This window comes from Sorex fumeus, unplaced genomic scaffold (genome assembly GCF_029834395.1).
Source record: "Sorex fumeus unplaced genomic scaffold, SorFum_2.1 ptg000065l, whole genome shotgun sequence".
NCBI classification, from domain to species: Eukaryota; Metazoa; Chordata; class Mammalia; order Eulipotyphla; family Soricidae; genus Sorex; species Sorex fumeus.
The window spans coordinates 2,488,780-2,511,630 of NW_026606122.1; the positions used below are offsets into that span (position 1 = coordinate 2,488,780).

General features: G+C 37.5%; 1 protein-coding gene and 1 non-coding gene across 2 annotated transcripts in view; one reads left to right on the plus strand and one right to left on the minus strand.

Annotated features, from left to right (window-relative positions):
• DGKK (diacylglycerol kinase kappa) overlaps positions 1-22,851 on the plus strand; it is a 252,654-nt gene that overhangs the window by 41,996 nt on the left and 187,807 nt on the right. Inside the window, exons 3-6 of the mRNA XM_056128612.1 lie at positions 13,753-13,815; positions 16,010-16,120; positions 18,795-18,875; positions 21,018-21,122. Of these exons, the coding sequence (XP_055984587.1) occupies positions 13,753-13,815; positions 16,010-16,120; positions 18,795-18,875; positions 21,018-21,122 (360 nt within the window). The remainder of the gene's footprint in view (positions 1-13,752; positions 13,816-16,009; positions 16,121-18,794; positions 18,876-21,017; positions 21,123-22,851) is intronic.
• LOC130036778 (U6 spliceosomal RNA) lies at positions 13,127-13,233 on the minus strand. Its single transcript, XR_008794445.1, has one exon. It is a non-coding gene; the product is annotated as a U6 spliceosomal RNA (small nuclear RNA).

Consider the following 22,851-nt stretch of genomic DNA (forward strand, 5'->3'; position numbering starts at 1 on the left):
ATATTCAGAAAATATATAACATATCTTAGACATCAGAAAATTACTCTATTATTGTAGATTGTCTGTATAAAAACTTGAAATTTTGGGGACTGGAGAGATAGCACAACGGGTAGGGTGTTTGCTTTGCATGCAGCAAAACCGGGTTTGATTCCCAGCATCCCATATGTTCCCCCGAGCACTGCCAGGAGCAATTCCTGAGTGCATGAGCCAGGAGTAACCCCTGTGCATCGCTGGGTGTGACCCAAAAAGCAAAAATAAATTTGAAATTTTTCTTTTTAAATTTTAAAATTAAAATTATATATATTTATTAAGGTTTTATGATCTACAATACTGTTAATGATGTGTACCCACACACATAATTAACAGCATACCCATTAATAGCGTATCCTCCTCCCTCTCTCAAGGACATCATTACCCCTCCCTTTCAATTCTCTTGAATCAATTTTGTGCTTTAATTCTCTTGTATTACATTTGGCCCATTGTTGTTCCCTCACTGTGTTTCTTTTAAGTTCCACCTATGAGAGAGATCGTTCTCCAAAGACTTGAATTTTTTCCATTTCTTTTATTTTTAGCTCTTAAGTATTTTGTTACTTATTTATTATGTAGAGATATGATATTGTGACACTAACCTTATGGAAATTAGCAGAGCCTTTTCATGCAAAAAGTCTCTTTGGATAATGTAGGTTGTACTAGAAATTTAGACCTCAAGAAGAGAATAAAGATGCTATCAAAAGAGATATTTCAGAATACCGACAAATATGTTTCAGAACATCTTCGTGTAATTGCATCAATGAGACCCTAAATATAGTTTGACAACGAAAAACCTTATCATTTTAATTTATTTATATACATTTATCTATGTATATTTATTTATATAAGCTTACATAAAGCTTATTTATATCTAAAGTAATAGCTACAAACATTTTGATAAAATGTAACTGGCAGTGATAATACAAAATAAATATTGTCAACCACACTCTTTGATATTCCAAAACTAGACATGCTTTGTGAAAATGCGATATTTTATTGCACCTAAAAAATGGAAAAGGAAAATCACTCTAGGTGTACCTACTGAGGCAATGGGTTATAAAGATGGTAATCTACTTCTGTATTGCCTTTGTGGGATGTTGAAAGGATTAATCACAAGGTAAAACTATTTAAAAGTTCATGGAAAATATGTGCTTCATACATTTCTTCCATATAGACTTTACATAGTTAATTCTGCTTTCCTTAACTCTTTACTGACAACTTTTCCTTTACCTACTATTTCTCTTTGATTGTCTAGTCTGTTCACTTATTTCATTCCCTTTCTCCCAGATGCCATATAGTTGTCTATACAACACACATGAATAAATGTTTCTTGTGGAAACTCACTGACTCACAAACTGCATTATTTAGATATTATAAGGTTTTGAAAGCTAGCCTCTCTGTCCCTTTCTTGCTTTCTTTCTCTTCTAGTTCTTTCTCTTGTTCTTCTTGTTCTTCTTCCTGTTACTCCTCCTCTTCTTCCTCTTTTTCTTCATTTTCTTCCTCTTCTTCCTCCTCCTTCCCCACCCCCCTCCTCCTTCTCTCTCTCTTTCTCTCTCTCTAACACACACCCCTCAAATCAAACCTCACTTTCCAGAAAAAGAAAGGCAGTATGTACTGCATAATTAGTGAAATTTTCTTATCTTTTTATTGAATCACAATGAGACACGCTCAAAATCATCCTTTTTTGTAAAAACAGCATGTGATCATGGAGATATAGATCACTTGGAGCTTCAGTCTCTTATTGTAATATGAGGCTAATAGTACTTGAAGTTATTTTCTATTAGTATTCATGTATACAGAATACCTAGCAGGGTATCCATCCATAGTGAACATTTTAGAATAAATGCATATATCAGAATTATAATTACAAGTACATTCATTTTAATAATATGTATGGAGGAGTGGAAATGGAAAGAGACTTGGTATTTTTGTCTATATTCCTGTTATCATTTTACAAACATTGCTTATTAGTAAGTTCTTTTCACACTTTACTTGCCTCAGCTATCTTCCTGGCTCCTTCCCTTTCTTAAATGCTTCTAATTTGTGAAGGAAGGGTTTTGAATGGTTTTTAGGGGACATATTCCTAGCCCTGTGCTCAGGAGTGATTCCTGGCAGTTCTTAGGCACAACGTGAGGTGCCAGATATTTAAACAAAGGTTGATCATAGGCAAGGTAAACACCTTAAACTCTGTACTGTCTCTCATTTTTGTGTTCTTCAGGTCTAGCTCCTATATTTCAACTGATACTTCTTTTCATTTTAGTGAGCTCTGCTTGTCATTCAAGCAACTACGAAAAGAAATCTGCTCACATGGATTAGGCAGCAACCTCAGAGTCAATGAAATGACAATTGAGAGATGATTTGGGAGCCAATGGGAATTCTAAGTATCACTGATGGGGAAATATGCATTTTATAATCTACGTATATTTAGATGTTTGTCACCAATTTCAGTCAGTCATGCAATGTAACATACTTAATCTTTTAATTCATGTTTGCTCCGTTTTGTGGTCTCTGCTTCCAAACCTGACAGTTAGCTTGCTTTAAAATACCACTGATCTAACACCATCTACAAAAGTAAGATCAAAATGGATTAATTATCTCAACATAAGACTGGAATCCATAAGGTACATTAAGACAAAGTTGGGAAAACCCTCCATGACATTGAAGCTAATGGTTATCTTCAAAGATGTCACGCCACTGGCCGAGCAAGTGAAAACAGAGATAGACAAATGGGACTATCTTAAACTAAGAAGCTTCTGCGACTCCAAAGAAACAGTGACCAAAATACAAAGACAGTCTACAGAATGGGAAAGTATATTCGCCGAATACACATCCAACAAGGGCTTGATATCAAGGATATACAAGTTAATTTTTGAACTCCACAAGAAGAAAACATCCAACCCCATCAAAAACTGGGGCGACAAAATGAACAGAAACTTTCTCAAAGAAGAAATCGGAATGGCTAAAAGGCACATGAGAAAATGCTCTACATCATTGTTCATCAGGTACATGCAGATAAAAACAACAGTGAGATAGCATCTCACACCTCAAAGACTGGCCCACATCCAAAAGAACAAAAACCAATGATGGCGTGGATGTGGCAAGAAAAGGATCCTCCTTCACTGCTGGTGGGAATGCCAACTGGTTCAGCCCTTTTGGAAAACAGTACGGACGATTTTCCAAAAATTAAAAATTGAGCTCCCATTTGACCCAGCAATACCACTCCTGGGAATATATCCCAGAGAGGCAAAGTATACTCAAAGTGACATCTGCACTTGTTTGTTCATTGCAGCACTGTTTACAATAGCTAGAATCTCGAAAAAACCTGAGTGCCCGAGAACAGATGACTTGTTAAAGAAACTTTGGTACATCTACACAATGGAGTACTATGCAGCGGATATAAAAGATGAAGTCATGATATTTACATACAAGTAGTACTACATGGAAAGTATCATGTTAAACGAAATGAGTCTGAAAGTGAGGGATAGACATAGAAAGATTGTATTTATCTGGGTAACGTAAAGCAACAAAATAGGAGACTAACACCCAAGAGTGGCCGAGATTAGTACCAGGAATTTCGCTCCATGGCTTGGATACCAGCCACAAATGCTAGGGGAAAAGGAAATTCAGATAGAGACGGGAGCACTAAATAAAGAGTGTTTGGAGGATCCTCCCAGGATGGGAGAAACATGCTGAAAGTAGACTATAGACCAAACATGATTACCACTCAATGACTCTCTTGCAAACCACAACACCCAAAAGGTGAGAGAGAACAAAAGGGAATGCCCTGCCACAGAGGCAGTTTGGTGTTGGGGTGATGGGGGGGTGGGAGGGATACTGGGTTTACTGGTGGTGGAGAATGGGCGCTGGTGGAGGGATGGGTACTTGATCATTGTATAACTGAAATCAAAGCACAAAAATTTGTAAGTCTAAAACTGAACCTCATGGTGTTTCACTAATAAAAATTAATAATAAATAAATAAAATAAAATACCACTGATCTTTCATTGTCTTGCTTTCCCTTCCCTGAGTGCAATTACTTATACTTTCCAGTGGCTCATTCTAAGTAATTTCTAATGATTTGAGTATCAAAAAATCCAGATAGTAACAGTCAGCTTCATTCTTTCTAAACCCTGGTCAGTCGGTGTTAGAATTTGATTACTGTAGTTAGTAGCTATTTAGGAGTTGATTAGTCTTACTCCCTTAAAAATAGCCTGACTGGGAAGTGGGGAAGTTTAACAAGGTGATTGCTTGCAGGGAGAAGTTGGAAAGAGATGCATATCTAGAATGTGTTTCATATGGATGAAAATGAAAGTCCAAAATTATGAAAAGTCCGTATTAGTGTAAAGCATTTAAACAAGCTGTGGGAAGTGGCCCCTGGGACTGGAAGGCAACATTAACAATACTCTCAATCTTTCCCAGTAAAATTATTTTGTACAGTAGTTACTGGTCATGATAATTTTCCTATCTGGAAGCCATAAAAGTCTGAGAAGAATTTCTCTTTGGGTTTGGCATGGTATTGCCTTCACTAATCACAAATATGGCTACTATATTTTGCTTTACATATACCGTTTTACATTGAAAAAAGTCAGGAAAATTATCAGGAAGGGTACAGTTGACCTTGGCAAAAGATTACCAATTAAAATTATGTGAAACTCCATAAGACAAAGATGAAATGGAGATACAGTGAAAATAGCCTTGTAGAGGAAGTCAGAAGATGAGGAGATGCACTTAATACCAGTTTCTTGCCTAATCGCTATTGCAAGTACTTCCAGTACTATATTGAACAGTAGTGCAGAGAGTGGGCATCCTTGTCTCGTCCCTGATCTTAGGGGGAGGACTCTCAGTTTTTCCCTATTGAGGATGATGCTTGCGGTAGGCTTGTGGTAGATGGCTTTAACTATATTGAGGAAAGTCCCCTCTATCCCCATTTTGGTGAGGGTTTTCATCATAAGCGCATGCTGGGTCTTGTCAAATACTTTCTCTGCATCGATTGATATGATCATATGATTTTTATATTTTTTATTGATATGATGGATTATGTTGATTGATTTCTGAATGTTAAACCATCCTTGCATCCCCGGGATGAATCCCAGTTGGTCATGGTGTATAGTCTTTTTGATAAGTTGTTGAATTCTATTTGCTACTATTTTGTTGAGAATCTTCGCATCCATGTTCATCGGGGATATCGGCCTGTAGTTTTCTTTTCTTGTGGTGCTTTGTTTCCTTTTGGTATTAGAGAGATATGGGCTTCATAGAAACTGTTTGGGAGAATTTCTGTTTTTTTAAATTTCCTGGAAAAGCTTGAGAAGAACTGGCAACAGGTTCTCTTTAAGTGTTTGGGGAAATAGAGTATTCCTGGTGAAGCATTCATTTCACTGAGTTTTTTTTTTACTATATCCTGCTGTTGCCTTTGTGCTTGGAAGGATTCCTCTGATCGGACTGCGGTGAATCTAAGGGGTGCTCTTTTGTATGTGATTTCCTTCTTTGACCTTGCTGCTTGCAGTATTGTGTCTCTATCGACGGCATCGATCATTCTAACTATGATATGCCTTGGAGTGGTTTTGTTAGGGTCTCTTTTAGCTGGCACCCTTTGGGCTCCTTGAACCTGAATGGCTGAATTGTCGATCTCTGGGAATTTTTCAGCAATGATTTGTTTAACTGTTGTTTTTTTTTCATTGTGATTGTTTCCCTGAGCTTCTGGTACTCCAGTCATTCTAATGTTGTTCCTCTTGGAATCATCACCTAGGACTCTGATTCTCTCTAGAGCTATTTTGAGGTTCCTTGCCACTGTTTGTTGTTTCCTTTTGGCTTGGTGCAGCTGATCTTCCAGCTCATTGATTCATTCTTCGGCTGTGGTCAGTCTACTCTTGAGGGCAGACTGAGTTTTTTATTTCATCTACGGAATCTTTTATTCGTGACATTTCTGCTCTCATTTCTTCCAGCAATTTGTCGATATTTTCTGTCATGTTACTGGATATCTGTCTGACTGTTTCATTGAGTTGATTGAACATCTTCATGACTTCATATCTGAATTCTTTGTCAGAGAGTTCCCTTAGGTGAGCAGTATCTACAGAGGTTTCTGGATTCTTTTCATTGTCTTCCCCATGTGGTGGGGATTTGCGTTGTTTCTTCATGTTGGTGTGTCGGTATGGGGACTAGGTTCCTTGGTATGGGTAAACTGCCTGCGGCGGCGTGAGTGTTGGCCTGCCTAATTTTATGCCCACTTCTACAGAAGCCATGGCCACTTCTGAACAAGCCACGCCCCCACAGGTACCTCGTGTGTGTGTGGGGGGGGGAGTAAAGACTGGGTAGGGGAGAAAACCAGCACAACTTGGGGGACAAAGAGGAAGAGGCAGAGGCTCAGGGCTGATTTTCTCCCAGCGTCCGAGAAGATGCCTAGGGGGCTTGCAGGGAGAATTTCAAGTCCGTGGTTCGAGTACCTGCAGTTGAACCATCCTGGTTTTGGGAGAAGATCAGCACAGCTGGTTTTGGGGAAAATCAGCACAGCTTGGGGGACGACGAGGAAGAGGCAGAGGCTCGAGAGGACGCCTGGGGTGTTTGCAGGGAGAGATCCAAGTCCCGTGTTCGAGTACCGGCAGATGAACTGACCTTTGTTTGGGAGAAGATCAGCACAGCTGGGTTTGGGGGAGGAAGAGAGAATGTTGGGAATGACATATCCATCTTGCAGAATTTGGTATGTGGGCAGGTAGACGTGGCTATCAAAGAGATATGAGTAGAAATCATGGATAATTTTCTCCTTTGCCCTTCTGGAAGATGTGATAGATCCATCAGGACGTCAGAGGGCAGTCATCTTGGTCTTATAGTTGGCGAAGGACAAGCGGGCATTTTGAATGCTTTTCCCAGCTTCTGCTGCATCTAGCAGCACTGCTGCTCTTCTCTCTCTTTTTTTTTTTGCTTTTTGGGTCACACCTGGCAATGCACAGGGGTTATTCCTGGCTCTGCACTCAGGAGTTACTCCTGGCGGTGCTCAGGGGACCATATGGGATGCTGGGAATTGAACCCGGGTCTGCCGCGTGCAAGGCAAACGCCTTACCCGCTGTGCTATCTCTCCAGCCCTGCTCTTCTCTTATTGAGATCGTCCTTTATCACTTCTCTGCACTGCTTTGCAAGCTCAGACATTCGCTTTTGGTTGCCTGAGGCATTCGCCAAGCCACAATGGCGAATAAGGTCAAGAGTTTTCGAAGACAGGCTTTTATTTGTGGCTATCTCTCTCTTGGCATTCCTCGCACAATCATGGAGGGGCTGAACCAGTTGGTCGTATTCCTCATCAATGTTGTCAATGATGGCGTCTTCCCATGTTGCAGCAATAGTGCCAAAGAGCTCCCAGTTGGTGGTCGTTCTGGGAGTTCTATTCTTAAACTTTACAGCACTTTCTCCTTGCTCTGTGAAGTATAATTTGCATGAAGGAGATGGTGGTCCGATCCCATTTGGAATTTTGGGACTACAGCAACATCAGTCTGGCAAAACCGTCGATTGAATGTGATGTGGTCAATTTCATTGTGGAACTGTTTATGGGGAGACTCCCATGTCCAACGTTTTATATTTGGCCTTCTGGAACTGTGAGTTACCATGGACATTCTTGGTCGACATGATGAACTCAGTCTCTCGCCCTGTTCATTCCATTCTAGGCCATGGATCCGAAGGTGGAGTTCTTCAGCTGATCTTCTCAGTCTTATCTTGTCATTACAATCACCGATAATGATCTTGTAGAAGGTGTGGTCTTCTTTATAGAACTTCTCCAGCTCCATGTTGAACTTCTCAATTTCTCCTTCATCATAATTGGATGTTGTTGCATAGAAAACGTAGATAGAAACTGCCGGCAGTGAGCCAAATCTATTCAAGTGTAATCATCCGATTCAGGTTGTTAGGCAATTGAATGAATCAATGCCTAAATGCCTAAAGCGTTTTAATACCTAAAGCACAGAAATAACCAATCAAATGTTTAACACTTTGCTCTTGGAATGAGATTTAGCCAAATAAACTATATATTTTCTGATTTTCTTTTGGCTTTAATTTGTAAGCATTAAGAAATCTCTCTAAATGCTAGAGTTCCCAGGCTTAGGAACCCCGTGTTTAGACATGTTGCACCATGTTGTTGCCAGGTATCAAGATTTGCAAAAATTGGGATTACAACATTTCAGACACCTCTACAAAGTATTATGATTGTTTTACTTCCTGACTTTTGAAATTATTTCCAGTCCATATAAATTTCAACACCTTTCCTTCAGCTGAACTAGGAGGATAATTGCATATACTATTGGTTTATGACTTTTCCTGCTAAGTGCCATATTGGTTCTTAGGGGAAGAAAGTAGTAGGTGGTAGTGATCCCAAAGTTAGATACTATAACTACCAAACCAAATCACAATCACTATTTTTGTGTAGATGTTTAAATTTGGGGGATCAAACAGTAGAGTCAAAGATACCTAGACTTGAATCCTAGCTCTGATATTCATTGTGGCTTGGATTTCATATCTTAAAATCTCCTATCCTCAATCTCCTTCACAGGACTTGCTTTGAAGACTTAATGAAATGTAAGAGTAAATAGGAAGCATTTGTGAACAAGAAAGATTGTTCTCCAATTGCTTTACCCATAAGATAATTTGTGTACTGGCTTCTAAAACATTAGTTATGCTGAAGATCTTTTAGACCAAATTTTCTTGTGACCACAGAACTTCATTTTATAGGCAGCAGCAACTGTTACTCTAGCAATTGGGTTCTTCTACTAAATGTCTACTGGCACCATTTGTCTAACTCAAGTTTTTCCCCAATATCTTGGTTCTTCTAGCATTTAAAAACAATTTTACTCTCCACAGTTGACATGCCTAGTTTTTTCTGCATTTGAAGAGCAAAGCCAATCTTCTGTAGGACCTTTCCATAAGTCATTTTTCTCAACTTCCAGATCTTGGATGCAGTTATTCATCAAAATACCATTCATGAAATTAAGTCATTTCCTGATACTCTCCATCTCTTTCCATGGTATTCTACTGGTGCATCAGAAACAGAAATCCTATGTGCAGATTCCAAGAGGCCCTGCCAATACACAACAAACTCTATGTCAGCAGTTTTGGGTCTCGATAACCAGTATGGAAATAAATGACAACTCACACACCTTTCAAATTGATGGTTTGAATCCCAGTTCTAGTTCCCACCAATTTTCTCTTTCACTTGAATAAGTAGAAGCCTTTTTGAGGTCTCATTTTTCTTATCCCAAATATAGTAGAAAATTATATTTCTTATTATTATTCCAGATTAATTCTAGAAATTAAAAGTCAGGATTTTTGTGGGTTTTTTTAACAAAAGCACAGACTGTGAACTACAGTGAACCATGCTTATATTCCCACTATGAACCCACTTATCAGTGGTTCCCCATAGAGTGAATTGTTTAGGTCTCCACATTTAAATGGAGCAAAACAGTATTCAAACCTAAGTCTAGAAGGACTTAGCCAAACTTTTCCCTCTTCCTAGCTGCTAGTCCCAGGGCAATTACAAGAGACAGTTTACTGCTTTTTCACTTTGTTATCATCTGGCATCTAAATCACTCACCTCCTCCAATCCCCCAATCAATAGCAGAATTTATCCTTCCTATGAAAAAGAGAGAGAGATTTGAAAAGATGTTTATGGTTCCAATGGACTTGTTTTAAAGGACCAATCCGTGAATTTTATCTTATCAATGGACTCAGATATGTTCAAAATGACTTGTATACATAGAGAGACATTGTATGATTGTTTGTAATTGGATAAGATTTCAAACCACTATCCACCAATTGGGGACATAAATAAATAAATAAATAAATAATATTAATTCCATAGGCAGTATGCTATACAATTGTGGAGGATGAAAACAAAATAAATGACAAGGCACAGTATGTTAAAAGCACTCTATGTGTATTAAGTGAAGAAAGCAATAACCAGAACATCGGTCATAAACTGCTATGATTTATGTGAACATAGGATATTTGCATATATGTTTGTGCATGTACATAAAATAACTTGAATATTATGGGAGGAATCATTAAACTTTTTCCTACTAAAATTACTATGGCTTCATTTTCAACTTCTTTTATTTCATTAATAGAGTGTAAGGACATGGATGAGCCATTTCCTTAGCACAGAAAGCAGTGTGAGAGATTTGCAGCTATAGTTCTTGTGCACATGAACATACAAAGGCTCAGCTTCTCTTAGAGCCAAGTTACACATGAGTATTTACAAAAAGTCTCATCCTGCTCACAAGTTCACCTGATTCTACCTCTGAAAGCCATACAAAAACTAAGGCCATTTACATATATTGCTGCTGTCCTTAGTTATCCAGGTCTGCTGGTACCAGGGAGGAAAGCTGTAGTCAATGGAGTATGTGGGGCAGTACACAAGTCACTGTCTCTACAATCTACAAGTGTCAAAAAAAACCATGCTAATGGAGGTGGAAAGTACATACTCTTTGAATTATCCTTATTCAACAGGTGAGGAAATTGAGGCTCAGAGAGCTTAAGAGATTTGTTCTAGGTAACATGGCTCATAAGTTTTTGACCCAGTCTGTCTGTCTGACTCTTGCCAAATAAATAGGATCCTTGGGAATGAAGGTAAAGCTTTTGCTGAAGCAACTGGATTATCCTTTCTTAAAGCCTAAAGCACCATAGTTACATTTTAACCAAATCAAATATTGTTGCTCTGAATCAATTTTGGTAGGCTTGTCAGGAAATGTCTTTCTTTGCATCTCCCCACCCCCGAAGTAAAGAAAATATATGTATAAAACATGGGAACTGAATAAATCATCAACAAAAGCAGAATTCTTGGTTTATGCTCTATGTACGAATCTAGTTCTCACTTGAGGAGTGATAACCTCTCATGCTCCAGTTTGATCCAGTCTCCCTCCTAAGAACAGCATAGTACTTAACTTATAACAGGTAGAATACAATTCATGTCATGATGCCTACCTACTTTTTTGGGGGGAAGGTACAATTCAGTTTGTCTATGTATTGGGAGTTCATTTTGCTTGGAAAGGGTAAAAGACTTATCCAGCAAATAATTCATTGAAAACCCACTGAGCCACAGAAAAGAAAATTACTTGATAGTTGTTTAGATGATTTTGGAAAGGAGAAAGTTGAAGTACCAGCAGAAGCTAAGCTTGCCTTCTCCCACTTAAGCAGCAGAAGTTTGTTATATAGGAAATTAAGCTGTGATACAGACCCCATTGAAATATTTTATAGAAAATAATTTATAAATATGGAGAAGGAGTTGCCATCACTATTGTCAATTGATTACTCTGGTTTGTATAGCATCATAAACAATAGATTACTTGTAACAAGGTGAAAGAATTTATGGAAATTATGGATTGGAGAATTAGGTAATCAAGAAAGATACAAAAGGCAACTGGAGCAGAGTTTCCAAAGATCTAGCTTTTTCTGAAAGGACTCCCAATGTTTAGGCAAAGACACTGCATGAACACTAAACTCGGGACCTGAATTGCTTCTGCCTTGATAAATTCTGCATTCTTAGATATGAATAAAACCAACTGATCTTTTTGGTGCTTAAACTCAGTACCATATTTATTCCCACTGCATAACAGCCATCCTTGATAGATAACAGAGATTGAGGTGTTATTTGTGTTTTGATACTAGAAATAGCAGAAAGAATACAGAGGTCTCTTTGCAGTATGTTCTGCTTTAACAAGTATCAAATGGGTTACGTGGCAATTCAGTATGTACAAAAATATTATGTCCCATCCTAGCTTAGAGTCCTATCCTTAGAGTCATAAACATTGCCACAAGAATCTTGGAGGTTTGCACCAAGAGTATTATAGGTGTACACTATTTTATGAATGGCAGTATGGCTGTAAAAGCAGCCACCAACACTATCACATATAAAATCTTATTGCACACTGCCTCCCACCCTTGCTACACCCTCATACCTGGCAATAAATAAAGAACCATGTGTTTCCAGGGATCAAACCCACTATTCACACATGCAAAGCTTAAAATACAGTCCTTTGAATTATCTATTTAGTCCCTCGCTTCTTTTTAAAATGGCATGAGAGGTATTCTTTTGAATAAAAGTTCAACATACTTCAAAATAACTAAATTGACAAAGAGAAATTCTTATTTTAGACAGAAAATTTCAAATTTTCTTAGAAATAAAAAGGCATAGGCAAATTATTCAATGAAACTGAATTTCAGAATATATTTTATAGAGTATAAGTAAATTAAATATCTTTCTCTTTTACAACAGTGCTGTGTGTGTGACAGAGAGATTCTTATTACTCATCAGTAACTTTCAATTTGGTTTTACAGTTAATTTATCATTGGTTAAAATACTATAAATTTAAATTTTAAAGCTTTATTTATGAATGAAATAACACAACTACCACCAAAGTTCAAATGACATCCCACTACCAAAAAGACCCTTCTATCCTTCTACCTATTACTCCCACTCCTGTCTCCTTTCCCTCTGGTAAGCATCAGTTTGCACCGAGTCTAACTTTTCTTGTTTCATCTTGGCAATTTCTTTTAACCTATTTGTACTCCACCTATGAGTGAAATTACCCAGATGTAGACTTTCATTTCCTTACTTATTTTTCCCAGTATAATCACTTCAAGTCCCATTTATTTTGTCCCCCAAAATATAACATCATCTGTGTAATTTCAGAGTAACACTCCATTTAGTAAATATTTCATAGTTTCTTTATTTATTCATATTCATTTAGATTTACTACTGGTTTTCACATACTTCAGATAAATGCCAAGCATGGTATTAATGTGGAGTCTCTCTCTCTCTCTCTACATATATATATATATATATATATATATATATATTAAATGTAGGAGTATTGCTATTTATTCAGCCATTGATTAGGCTGATTGAATTGGGCATGAACTTCACCTTACTTTTTTCTTTTTTATAAATTTACTTATTGAATCACCATGAGAGCAGTTACAAGCTTTTGGGTTTAAGTCTCGGTCATACAATGATGAAATACCTGCCCCTTCACCAGTGCCCATTTTCCACCAAAATCTCCAGTATAGAAACAATGCCTGAAAAGGGAGAACAAACCCATATTTAAGGCTTTATATGATATGACACCCATATTGTGGAATGCCTCACGAATTTGCATGTCATCCTTGCGCAGGGGCCATGCTAATCTTCTCTGTATCATTCCAATTTTAGTATATGTGCTACCAAAGTGAGCACCATTTTTATATATTTTTAAGGATTCTTCATGCCATTTTCTAGAGAGGCTGTACCAATTTTATTCCCTCCAACAACATACTAGAGCTACAGTTCCTGTTCTCTCTCTCTCTCTCTCTCTCTCTCTCTCTCTCTCTCTCTCTCTCTGTGTGTGTGTGTGTGTGTGTGTTTACTATTTGAATTATACCTGACGATGCTTGGGGGTTGTTCCTGGCTCTGCACTCATGAATTATTCCTGGCATTACTCAGGGAACCATATAGGATTCTAGGGAGTGAACCTGGTGTGGATGCATACAAAGAAAGCACCTTACCTACTGTGCTCTCACAATCCCCTTCTCTACATTCTTAATACTTGTGTTCAATATTTTTGACATAGGCGATTCTTACCTGGATAATCACTTTGAAAAAGTGTAGTAGTCCAGTTTCACTCATTCGCCACTTGCCTCATTAAGGGAGGTTCATTAACAGTTTTACTGCTGCAATTGACCTTTTTGCAGAATGTCTTTTAACTCTTTGCTATAGATGGTCATGTCTTTCAGAGAAATACTTGCAGATGTGTTAACTCTGTGGTGCACAAACCAACAGGTACTTCATGTTTTCTTGTCATCTGAGAACTAGCAAGGAGAGTCCATCTCATTTTATAATTGAGGGTCCTCTAGCAAAGCAAAAGGAAATGTTCAACTCTTAGATTTATTGAATAGCAATCAGAGGTAACATGGTTGTGGTGAGGAGCCAATGAAGAGATGTTTTGTGCAAGATATCAGGAACTAGAAAATCTTGTATATCTTATGAGATAAGCAAGGGCTCTTCCTCCAAGTCTCCCTTTTCAGGCATTGTTTGTTTTTTCCCCTTCTGATTGTTGTCTGGAATTCTTGGTATTTAGTATAAACAAGTAGGCAAAGGTTTGTTTGCATGTACATAATTTATTAACTTGAGATGATTTTTAGCTTTTGCTTGTTCAAACTGGCTTTTGGGTCTAAAATTAGTTTTTTTTATTTTTTAATTTTTATTAGTGAAACACCATGAAGTACAGTTGTAGACTTACACATTTTTGTGCTTGGGTTTCAGTTATACAATGATCGAATACCCATCCCTCCACTAGTGCCCATTTCCCACCACCAAGGGTCCCAGTATCCCTCCCACCCCCCATCCTCCCCATCCCACCCTGCCTGTGTGGCAGGGCATTCTCTTTTGCTCTCCCTCTCTCCTTTTGGGTGTTGTGATTTGCAAAAGAGGCATTGAGTAGCAATTATGTTTGGTCTATAGTCTACTTTCAGCATGCTTCTCCCATCCTGGGAGGATCCTCCCAACAAATACAGGGGGGTTGGAAATTTAGAAACAATTATTTCTTGGCAGTTAAGTTTCTCCAATGGACACAAAATTTAAAAGAAAAAGACTAGGGGAACTTTACCTATCCCAGATTTAGATATTCATAGAAATTCAAAATTGATGATATGGACAGAACAAGTATTTATGACTCAAATGCATTTCTAATGCTTTTCCCTACATACATAATCACATAAATGTTTATCTACTCCAAACTTGGTAAGATACATTTCATGATAGAGGTTCCTCACACACAAACTACACTCACATTTCTATAATGTTAGTAATAGTCACCTCTCTCACTTTGTCATGTGTAGAAAGTGTCATGTATAGATACTTCAGAAATTGTAAGCTTTTTTTGCCTAAAAGTTTGTTGAGGGGGTTTGGGAATGGAAAAAGATTGTTTAGATTGGAGCTACAAGTCGATACTTGGTGAAGTCAGTTGTACCAACTAAAGGAAGCAGCTGGAGTTCTAGCAGAATGTTATCATGTAATAATGTTATCAGACATTCTGAGGTTTAAAAAATAGGAAAAATAGGAAACTTGTATTTTCAATATGTAATATTTGCTTTAAAATATTAACATTTAAAACCTCAATAAAACTCCTACAAACATCAATGGTGAATTTTAAGCATTGATAGAATGAATAATAAATTTGATAAGTCTGGTTCTTTATCTATTCAGAATGGATTTGGTTTTGTCCTGATGAGTGAAAATACTACTCCCAAATTGTAGTTTTGCATGTTAGTTTGAGGCATAATAGTGCAACTGAGAACTTACTCGATAGTAGTAATAGCTTCTATGCTTTATTAAAGTCAGCCTGTTTAGTTATGAGACCTTGAGACATATAAAGAAAGTAGTTAGAAGGTGGTTACTTTCCGGCACCCTTTCAGCTTTCTTTTCAGATCATCAATCCCTTGAAGACCATGGTGATAAGGGTTTGGGGTTCAACTCTTAAAGTGTGAGTAAACTACTCAAGTCTTGTAGGTAGGTGGGGAAGGAACCTAATTCAACTTGTATTCTAAAAGGAATATTCTTAAAAAAACCTGACATTAAGGTTGTATATGATATGACACCCAGACTTGGATACTTCTGGCATAACTGCCTTTAATGAACTAAGCCTTTTTCCCTACCACATTTTTATTTTTAGGATTGCTTTTGTACCTATGTGTTTGTGTAACTTCTTCCCACTCCCACCAAAAGTACATATGTTCTTCATAGCTCTTGGGCTTTCCTAAGAAATTGAGAGTCATTATCATTATGAACGTCTTATCCAAGTTTAACCAATATTCAAATTAACTTCTTTGTGTTCTTCTTGCCTGCTCTTTGGATCCTTTCTCAGGTCATGATAGAAATGGAACCTGCTGCATATCTGATCTTGTAAAATGAGAGAACAAATAGTATGATCTTGAACACTTATCTAATAACTCAAATCTATGATTCCATATTTCAGAGAATATTGAAAGAAGGACCTCTGATGAAGAGCTGCAATTCTTTCCAGAGATGGAAAGTTAGATACTTTCTAGTACGAGGACAAAACCTGTACTTTGCGCACCATCCTTCGGTAAGATGATATATAGAATGCATAGTCTATACATGAAATCTTGTCAATTGAATTAACGGTTGGTGCAGGAGATATTTGTGTCAGTTAATTAGCCAATAGGAAAAGAAAAGTTAGCAAATATCAAGGTAAAAATTTATTCTTCCTTCAACTTGTCCTTCTGGGTCAAATGAGGAGCTCTTTGCTCTCTCTTCACTTTTCCATTTGTATATTTCTCAATTAGTTATGCACAGAACCAATTACATAATTTATAGAGTCTAGTGAAAAATGAAAGTCTGGGACCTATTATTATTTTTTATTTCAACTTTATCTTTTCTTTTTTATTTATTTTTTTATTAATGAGACACCATGAGGTACAGTTATAGACTTACAAATTTTTGTGCTTGGGTTTCAGTTATACAATGATCAAGTACCCATCCCTCCACCAGCGCCCATCCTCCACCACCACGGGTCCCAGCATCCCTCCCACCCCCCATCCCCCCAGCCCACCCTGCCTCTGTGACAGAGCGTTCCCTTTTGTTCTCTCTCTCTTCTTTTGGGTCCTGTGTTTTGCAAGAGAGGCATTGAGTGTCAATCATGTTTGGTCTATAGTCTACTTTCAGCATGCTTCTCCCACCCTGGGAGGATCCTCACAACACCCTTTATTTGGTGCTCTCTTCTCTATCTGAGCTTCCTTTTCCCCTAGCATGTGTGGCTGGCCTCCAAGTCATGGAGCAAAATTCCTGGTATTAATCTCAGCCACTCCTGGGTGTTAGTCTCTCATTTTGTTGCTTTATGTTCCCCAGATGAATGCAATCTTTCTGTGTCTATCCTGCTCTTTCTGACTCATTTAGCTTAACATGATACTTTCCATGTAGTACCACTTGTATGTAAATTTCATGACTTCATCTTTTCTAACAGCTACGAAAGTCTGGGACCTATTATTACAAAGACAAAAATACTATTAATAATTCTAAAAGGTACAACAATTGTTTCCATGAAATATTTTCTATTTAATATAATTCTCAGTAAAACAGATAACTATAGGGGCCAAAGCAATAGTAGCAATAGTAGACTTGGTAGTGTACTTGCCCTGCATGCGACTGACCTGGATTCAATCCCCAGCACCATATACAGTCCCTGAATCTGCAACAAGAGTTATCCCTGAGTACTGAGTCAGAAATAAACCCTGAGAAACCTGTGGATTTTGTCTCCAACAAACTAACAAAAAAACCCATTTTAGTTATTAATAGTATCAAATTTAAAAGCAAACATTTTGATCTCATAAGAAGCACCTAATTAAACAAACACCTTATATTTAGTATCTCATATAATCATTAACAGTTTTTGCCCATGCAGAAAACTGAACAAAATTTGCCCAACTTCTTCTGTTTCACATATTTATGTTTATTCATTAACCAGGACTCTCTAATGTTGAGGGGAATGAAAATGCACTATGGGCTGTCCTATATTTCCCTGTCCATTTTTTCATCATTTCCAGCATAACTTTTTGGCTAATGCATGAGTAGAAGAGAACACTAGGCATTGATTTTCATTCACTTTTTATAATGTCATTGACCTTTTTTCTTACTTTGATCAAGTTCTTGTTTCAAAAGCTCCCGTGCCTGTTCATTCATGTATGTGATGTGTTTTTTTTGAAAGAAAATCATGTATTTATTTATTTTTCTTCAACTGGAGTAAGATGATCTCTTGATATTCCATCCCTAAACTTTCACATATCACAGGCCTACTGAAATTCTATTATCATTAACAAAATAAATGCAATCAAAGTGGCAAGACATGGGTCAACAGACATATTATGCATATCTCCTCTGCTCATGTGAACAATCCAGTGTTACACTGAACTTGACTTACAAAATGAAACTTAGAAGATAAAATAATTTAAAAGTTTAGAATTAATTCAGAGCCTGAATCAAGTGCAGAACTCTTTTGAACATAGGATGCTGTACAATTACACAGTTTGCATTTACATAATTGTGAAGCCAGTGTATACCAGATGTATACAAGATATATACAGCCAGTGTATACAAGTCTCAAACTGGATGGTACTAGCAACAAAGGGCGTTCATTGATAAAATAACTCCTATATTACGTACCTGGGCTGGAGCGATAGCACAGTAGGTAGGGCGTTTGCCTTGCATGCCGCCAAACCTGCTGATCCAAGTTTGATTGCTCCGCCCCTCTTGGAGGGCCCGGCAAGCTACCGAGAGTATCCCGCCCACACGGCAGCACCTGGCAAGCTCTCCGTGGCATATTCGATATGTCAAACACAATAATAACAAGTCTCACAATGGAGACGTTACTGGTGCCTGCTTGGGCAAATCGATGAACAACGGGGGGACAGTGCTATAGTGCTACATACTACGTGCCTAGCTAGATCACCACTATATTTTCCAGTTTAAGCAGTTACTTTTTGAACAATTGTAACTCTGCAAGCATTCTTATAAATGCACAAAAAAGTTGTGGAAAGAGTTATATTTTATTTAGTATCTTTGTCACATAACACTCCAACTAAACTCATGATAATAAACACTGCTCAGCACTCAAGCTTAAGAAACGGTTGGATCACAATGGTCCCAAATGCCTGTGTGTATGTATGTATGCATGTTTTACCTTTTAGGGTCTTTTAGCATATTAAGCAGGGCGTTTCATTTTCTCTCTCCTTATATCTTCCCAGTTTGCACGGTTTGAAACAATTGATCTTTCCCAAGTTGCCTTGGCAGAAAGCAGCTGTAGGAATCTTTGGCACAGTTTTTCTGTAAGTATCCATGGGAATGGCTGAATAGGCTAGGATGTGAGCTATGTGGGAGAAGAGTTGCATACCCACTTATTGCATCTTGGGAACCCCAAAATGTGTATGAAAATTCACTTTAGTATTGCAAATGAGTGCTGAAAATTATTGTGAACACATTTCTAATGCCTATTAATGGGAGTGGGAAAGAGATATTATAAAGCTGGGTCAATTTAGGGAGAGGGAAGAGTAACAATTACAAGACTGTCTTCTTGGTGAAGGTGTAGAAAAATATCATGGAGAGCCTCTCAAGAGACAATTTTGTTGTAGAAAATACCAGGATAATCAAGCTACAGTATATTCTTTTCTCTGAGGATGCAGAAAAGGCCATAAATTCAAACTTAAAGCTTCCTTATGCTGAAATACTCAAAGAAAATCGAGAACATTCTCGGGAAGTATTTGGGCTTTGGACTGCTGAAATGTCATAAAGATTTCATGATTTGACTGAATCCAGACTAGAAATTTCACTGAAAAATGACAAGTATATTGCCTAGAATTTCCTACTCACATCCTCCCCAAACTGTTTTTGCTCAGCTTCAAAGTTATAATTCACCACTGGAGACAAATTCGACTTTAGAGAGATGGAGGGTGGTACTTCCCAAACTGAAGTACTACAAGCCCAAGTCACTGCTTCCATAAATTGTATTCATTACATTCTCCTTTAGAAGAAGTTCTAGGAGAGAGACCTTGCTCTCATTTCTATCTCATGCATCTTACTAAGCTAGGGTAAAACTGGGGTTTCTGATAACCTGTTTCTCAAAAATATAACTTATGGGCAATGAGTATTGTAATCACTCAACAAAGAAATCCCAAGGGCTAGGTTGCTCTTTCTTTAAATTAAAATAAAGACACAAAGCTGTGAAGATGGCTCAAGTGATAGATCAGCTGCCTACCATGTTTGAGGCCATGTGTTTGATTTCTAGCATTTCATGGCATTCATGGGACTATCAACTACTACATGGTGTGGCCCTATAAAACACACAATTGAGACCAGAGAGATAACACAGAGTATAGGGTGTTTGTCTTGCAAGTGGCCCACCCAGTTGTGATCCCATTTGGTCCCCCAAGCATACCAGGCATGATTCTTGAGTGCTGAGCCAGGAGCAACAACACCTGAGCATTTCTGGGTATGCTCCCCCCAAAAAATCCAGAGTCACTGTTCATCAGTCCTACACAAAAGTGGATTTGAACCAATGAACCAAATGAATACCAATTCCTTGCCCCTAGTTCTTTCCATCATAGAATCATTCTATACTACACTCAAAAGGGAAAGTAAACTAGTTGTTCGTGTGGTGAGTTCTGACATCATTTGTGGCAGTGGGGTGGAGGCAAAGGCAAGTAGGGTCACTGAAGCAATACTGTTATATCACTCGTGTGGTTCCCTCCTGCTGTCTCGTAAAATATCTAGTCTTGACAGTGACCTACAATGATAGACCATTTGAATAGCTTTCTCTGGGTTCTTACACCAAACAGAAATAAAAGAAACAATGGTGAAATTCTCAACAAGTTGTTCCTGCCCAAGGAAAAAAAGAAAGTGTATTTTGAGGTTCCTCACTGCAGTTTCACTCTCTCCCTAAACTTAAAAAATATATCATGGTAAAAATATATCCTGTTATTACTTTTAAATAGACAGAGTAAGAAAATAGACAGGGTAAGACAAGTAAGAAAGCCGGATTTTCAGGCAATCTCATTTCAGCATGTACAATGGAATGACAATCTGTGGAATTTAATCCCATTTTAGCTTTTTTCATATCTGAGAAGCCCTGTAGAGTTTATTTAACTCCTGTTGTCCTGTTTTTTCCAGTTGTGATATGGGAAAATAATCACTTCCATCTCATGAGATTAAAAGAATATTGAAATAAATTATACACATAAAGTATGATGGAACTGTGTTTAACATACAGGAAATGAATTAGTGTGTTACTTGTCATTAATATCATCATTATATTGAGTGGGTATCTAGGCACATATGAGTGACTCAGTCTTCTCTTACAGTGTAATTTGGGTTAAGTTTGGTAATCCATATAATTCTATGGAAAGCTAATAGGCTTTTTTGAGGGGTAAAAGCTGTGGAGAAGAAAACAACTAATAATGTGACTTTTTTCTTAGGTAATCACACCAGAACAAAAAGTTACCTTGGCTGCACCAAATCGGAAAGACATGGAAGAATGGATAAATGTCATAAAAACTGTACAACAGGGAGAAATTCATAAGGTAAGGAAAATAGAGAACTTACACAACTCTCAGGGATAAATAGTTTATATATTATATTAGTTAAACTACTTTTAAAACAAGGAGATAATAAGATAGAAGCAGAGACCATCTTGCCATGAATTAAAGGTGAATATCACTGGAAAACTTATTTTTATTTTTTATAAATAATAAAGAAATTTATTTTAAAACAAATATTAAAGCAAAATGTCGTGTCTTCATAAAGTCATAAATCCCCATTATGTAAAATATATTATAATAAAATATAAGCCAAAATTTCTTATTTAATTCATGTATACACCACTCTCCAGTTTGGAAATCAGTTTGTGTTTTTATTTCAGAGAATTACACCTGAACCATAATTGCATAGTACACCAAAAATCGTCCTAATGCAACTCTGTAAATTTCATTAGATCCCCACAGGCAGTAACAGTGTAATTTGGCTTTATTAGAGTTGTGGAAGTACATTTTCCTTTGCATTATTTACATTAATACTTTTAAAATTTCACATACATGGCATTTTAAATGGCTTTTATCATTACTTCATTAAATACTTATCGGACTTTTTGATTTTTGCTTTTATTTATTATTTCAGAGCACTAAGAAGCTGTTCATGATTGGATTTCAATTACACAGTATTCCGAAACCCATCCCTCCACCAGTGTACATTTCCCAGCACCAGTGTCCACAAGTTCCTTTCCATAATCCCCACTCCCAACCCCCTGCCTGTCTCTTTGGCCTATGCTTTCCTTCTCTCTCTCTTTCTATCTCTCATTTTCTCTCCCTTTCACTCCTTTTGGGCATTGTGGTTTGTAATATTGATACTGAAAGGTTATCAAGAATATGCCTTACCTATTTTAACCCACATATCTTGTCCAGCATGATCATTCCCAGGTATTATTGTCATATCAGTCTCTTCTCTATCTTAACTACCCTCAGCCCCTCACACACTTTTGGTTAGTTCCCAAACCTTGATCAGTTCTCTTAACCTCTGTTTACCCTGATCATGGATATTATTCTTCTACTATATATATTTTGTATACCACAAATGAATGTATTTGTCCTTTTCCGTCTGACTCATTTCACCCAGGATGATACTCCCCATGTCCCATCAATTTATAGGCAAATTTCATGACTTAATTTTCCTGAAACCTGCATAGTATTTCGTTTTGTAGGTATGCCATTGTTTCTTTATCCATTCATCTGTTCTTGTGCACTCAAGTTTTTTTCTGGATTCTGGTATGGCAAATAGTGCTGCAATGAACATAAGGATGCAAATGGTGTTTTTGTTGTGTTTTTGGGCACCCAGGATATAATCCCAGGAGTGGTATTGCTAGGTCAAATGGAAGCTCAATTTCTACTTTTTTTAGAAACATACATATTGTTTTCCAAAAAGGCTGAGCCAGTTAGCATTCCAACCAACAGTGAAGGAGAGTCCCTATCTCCCCACATCCACACCAACACCGGCTGCTTTTGTTCTTTCAGGTGTGTGCCAGTCTCTGTGGTGTGAGATGATATCTCATTGTTGTTTTGATCTACATCTCTTTGATTAGTAGTGATGATGAGTACTTTTAATGTGCCTTTTGGTCATTCAAATTTCTTCTTTGAGAAAGTTTCTGTTCATTTTATTGCCCCATTTTCTGATGGGATTGGATATTTTTTCTTGTAGAGTTCAACCAGTGCCTTATATCACCTTAATATTAACCCCTTATCAGAAGGGTATTGGAAGAAT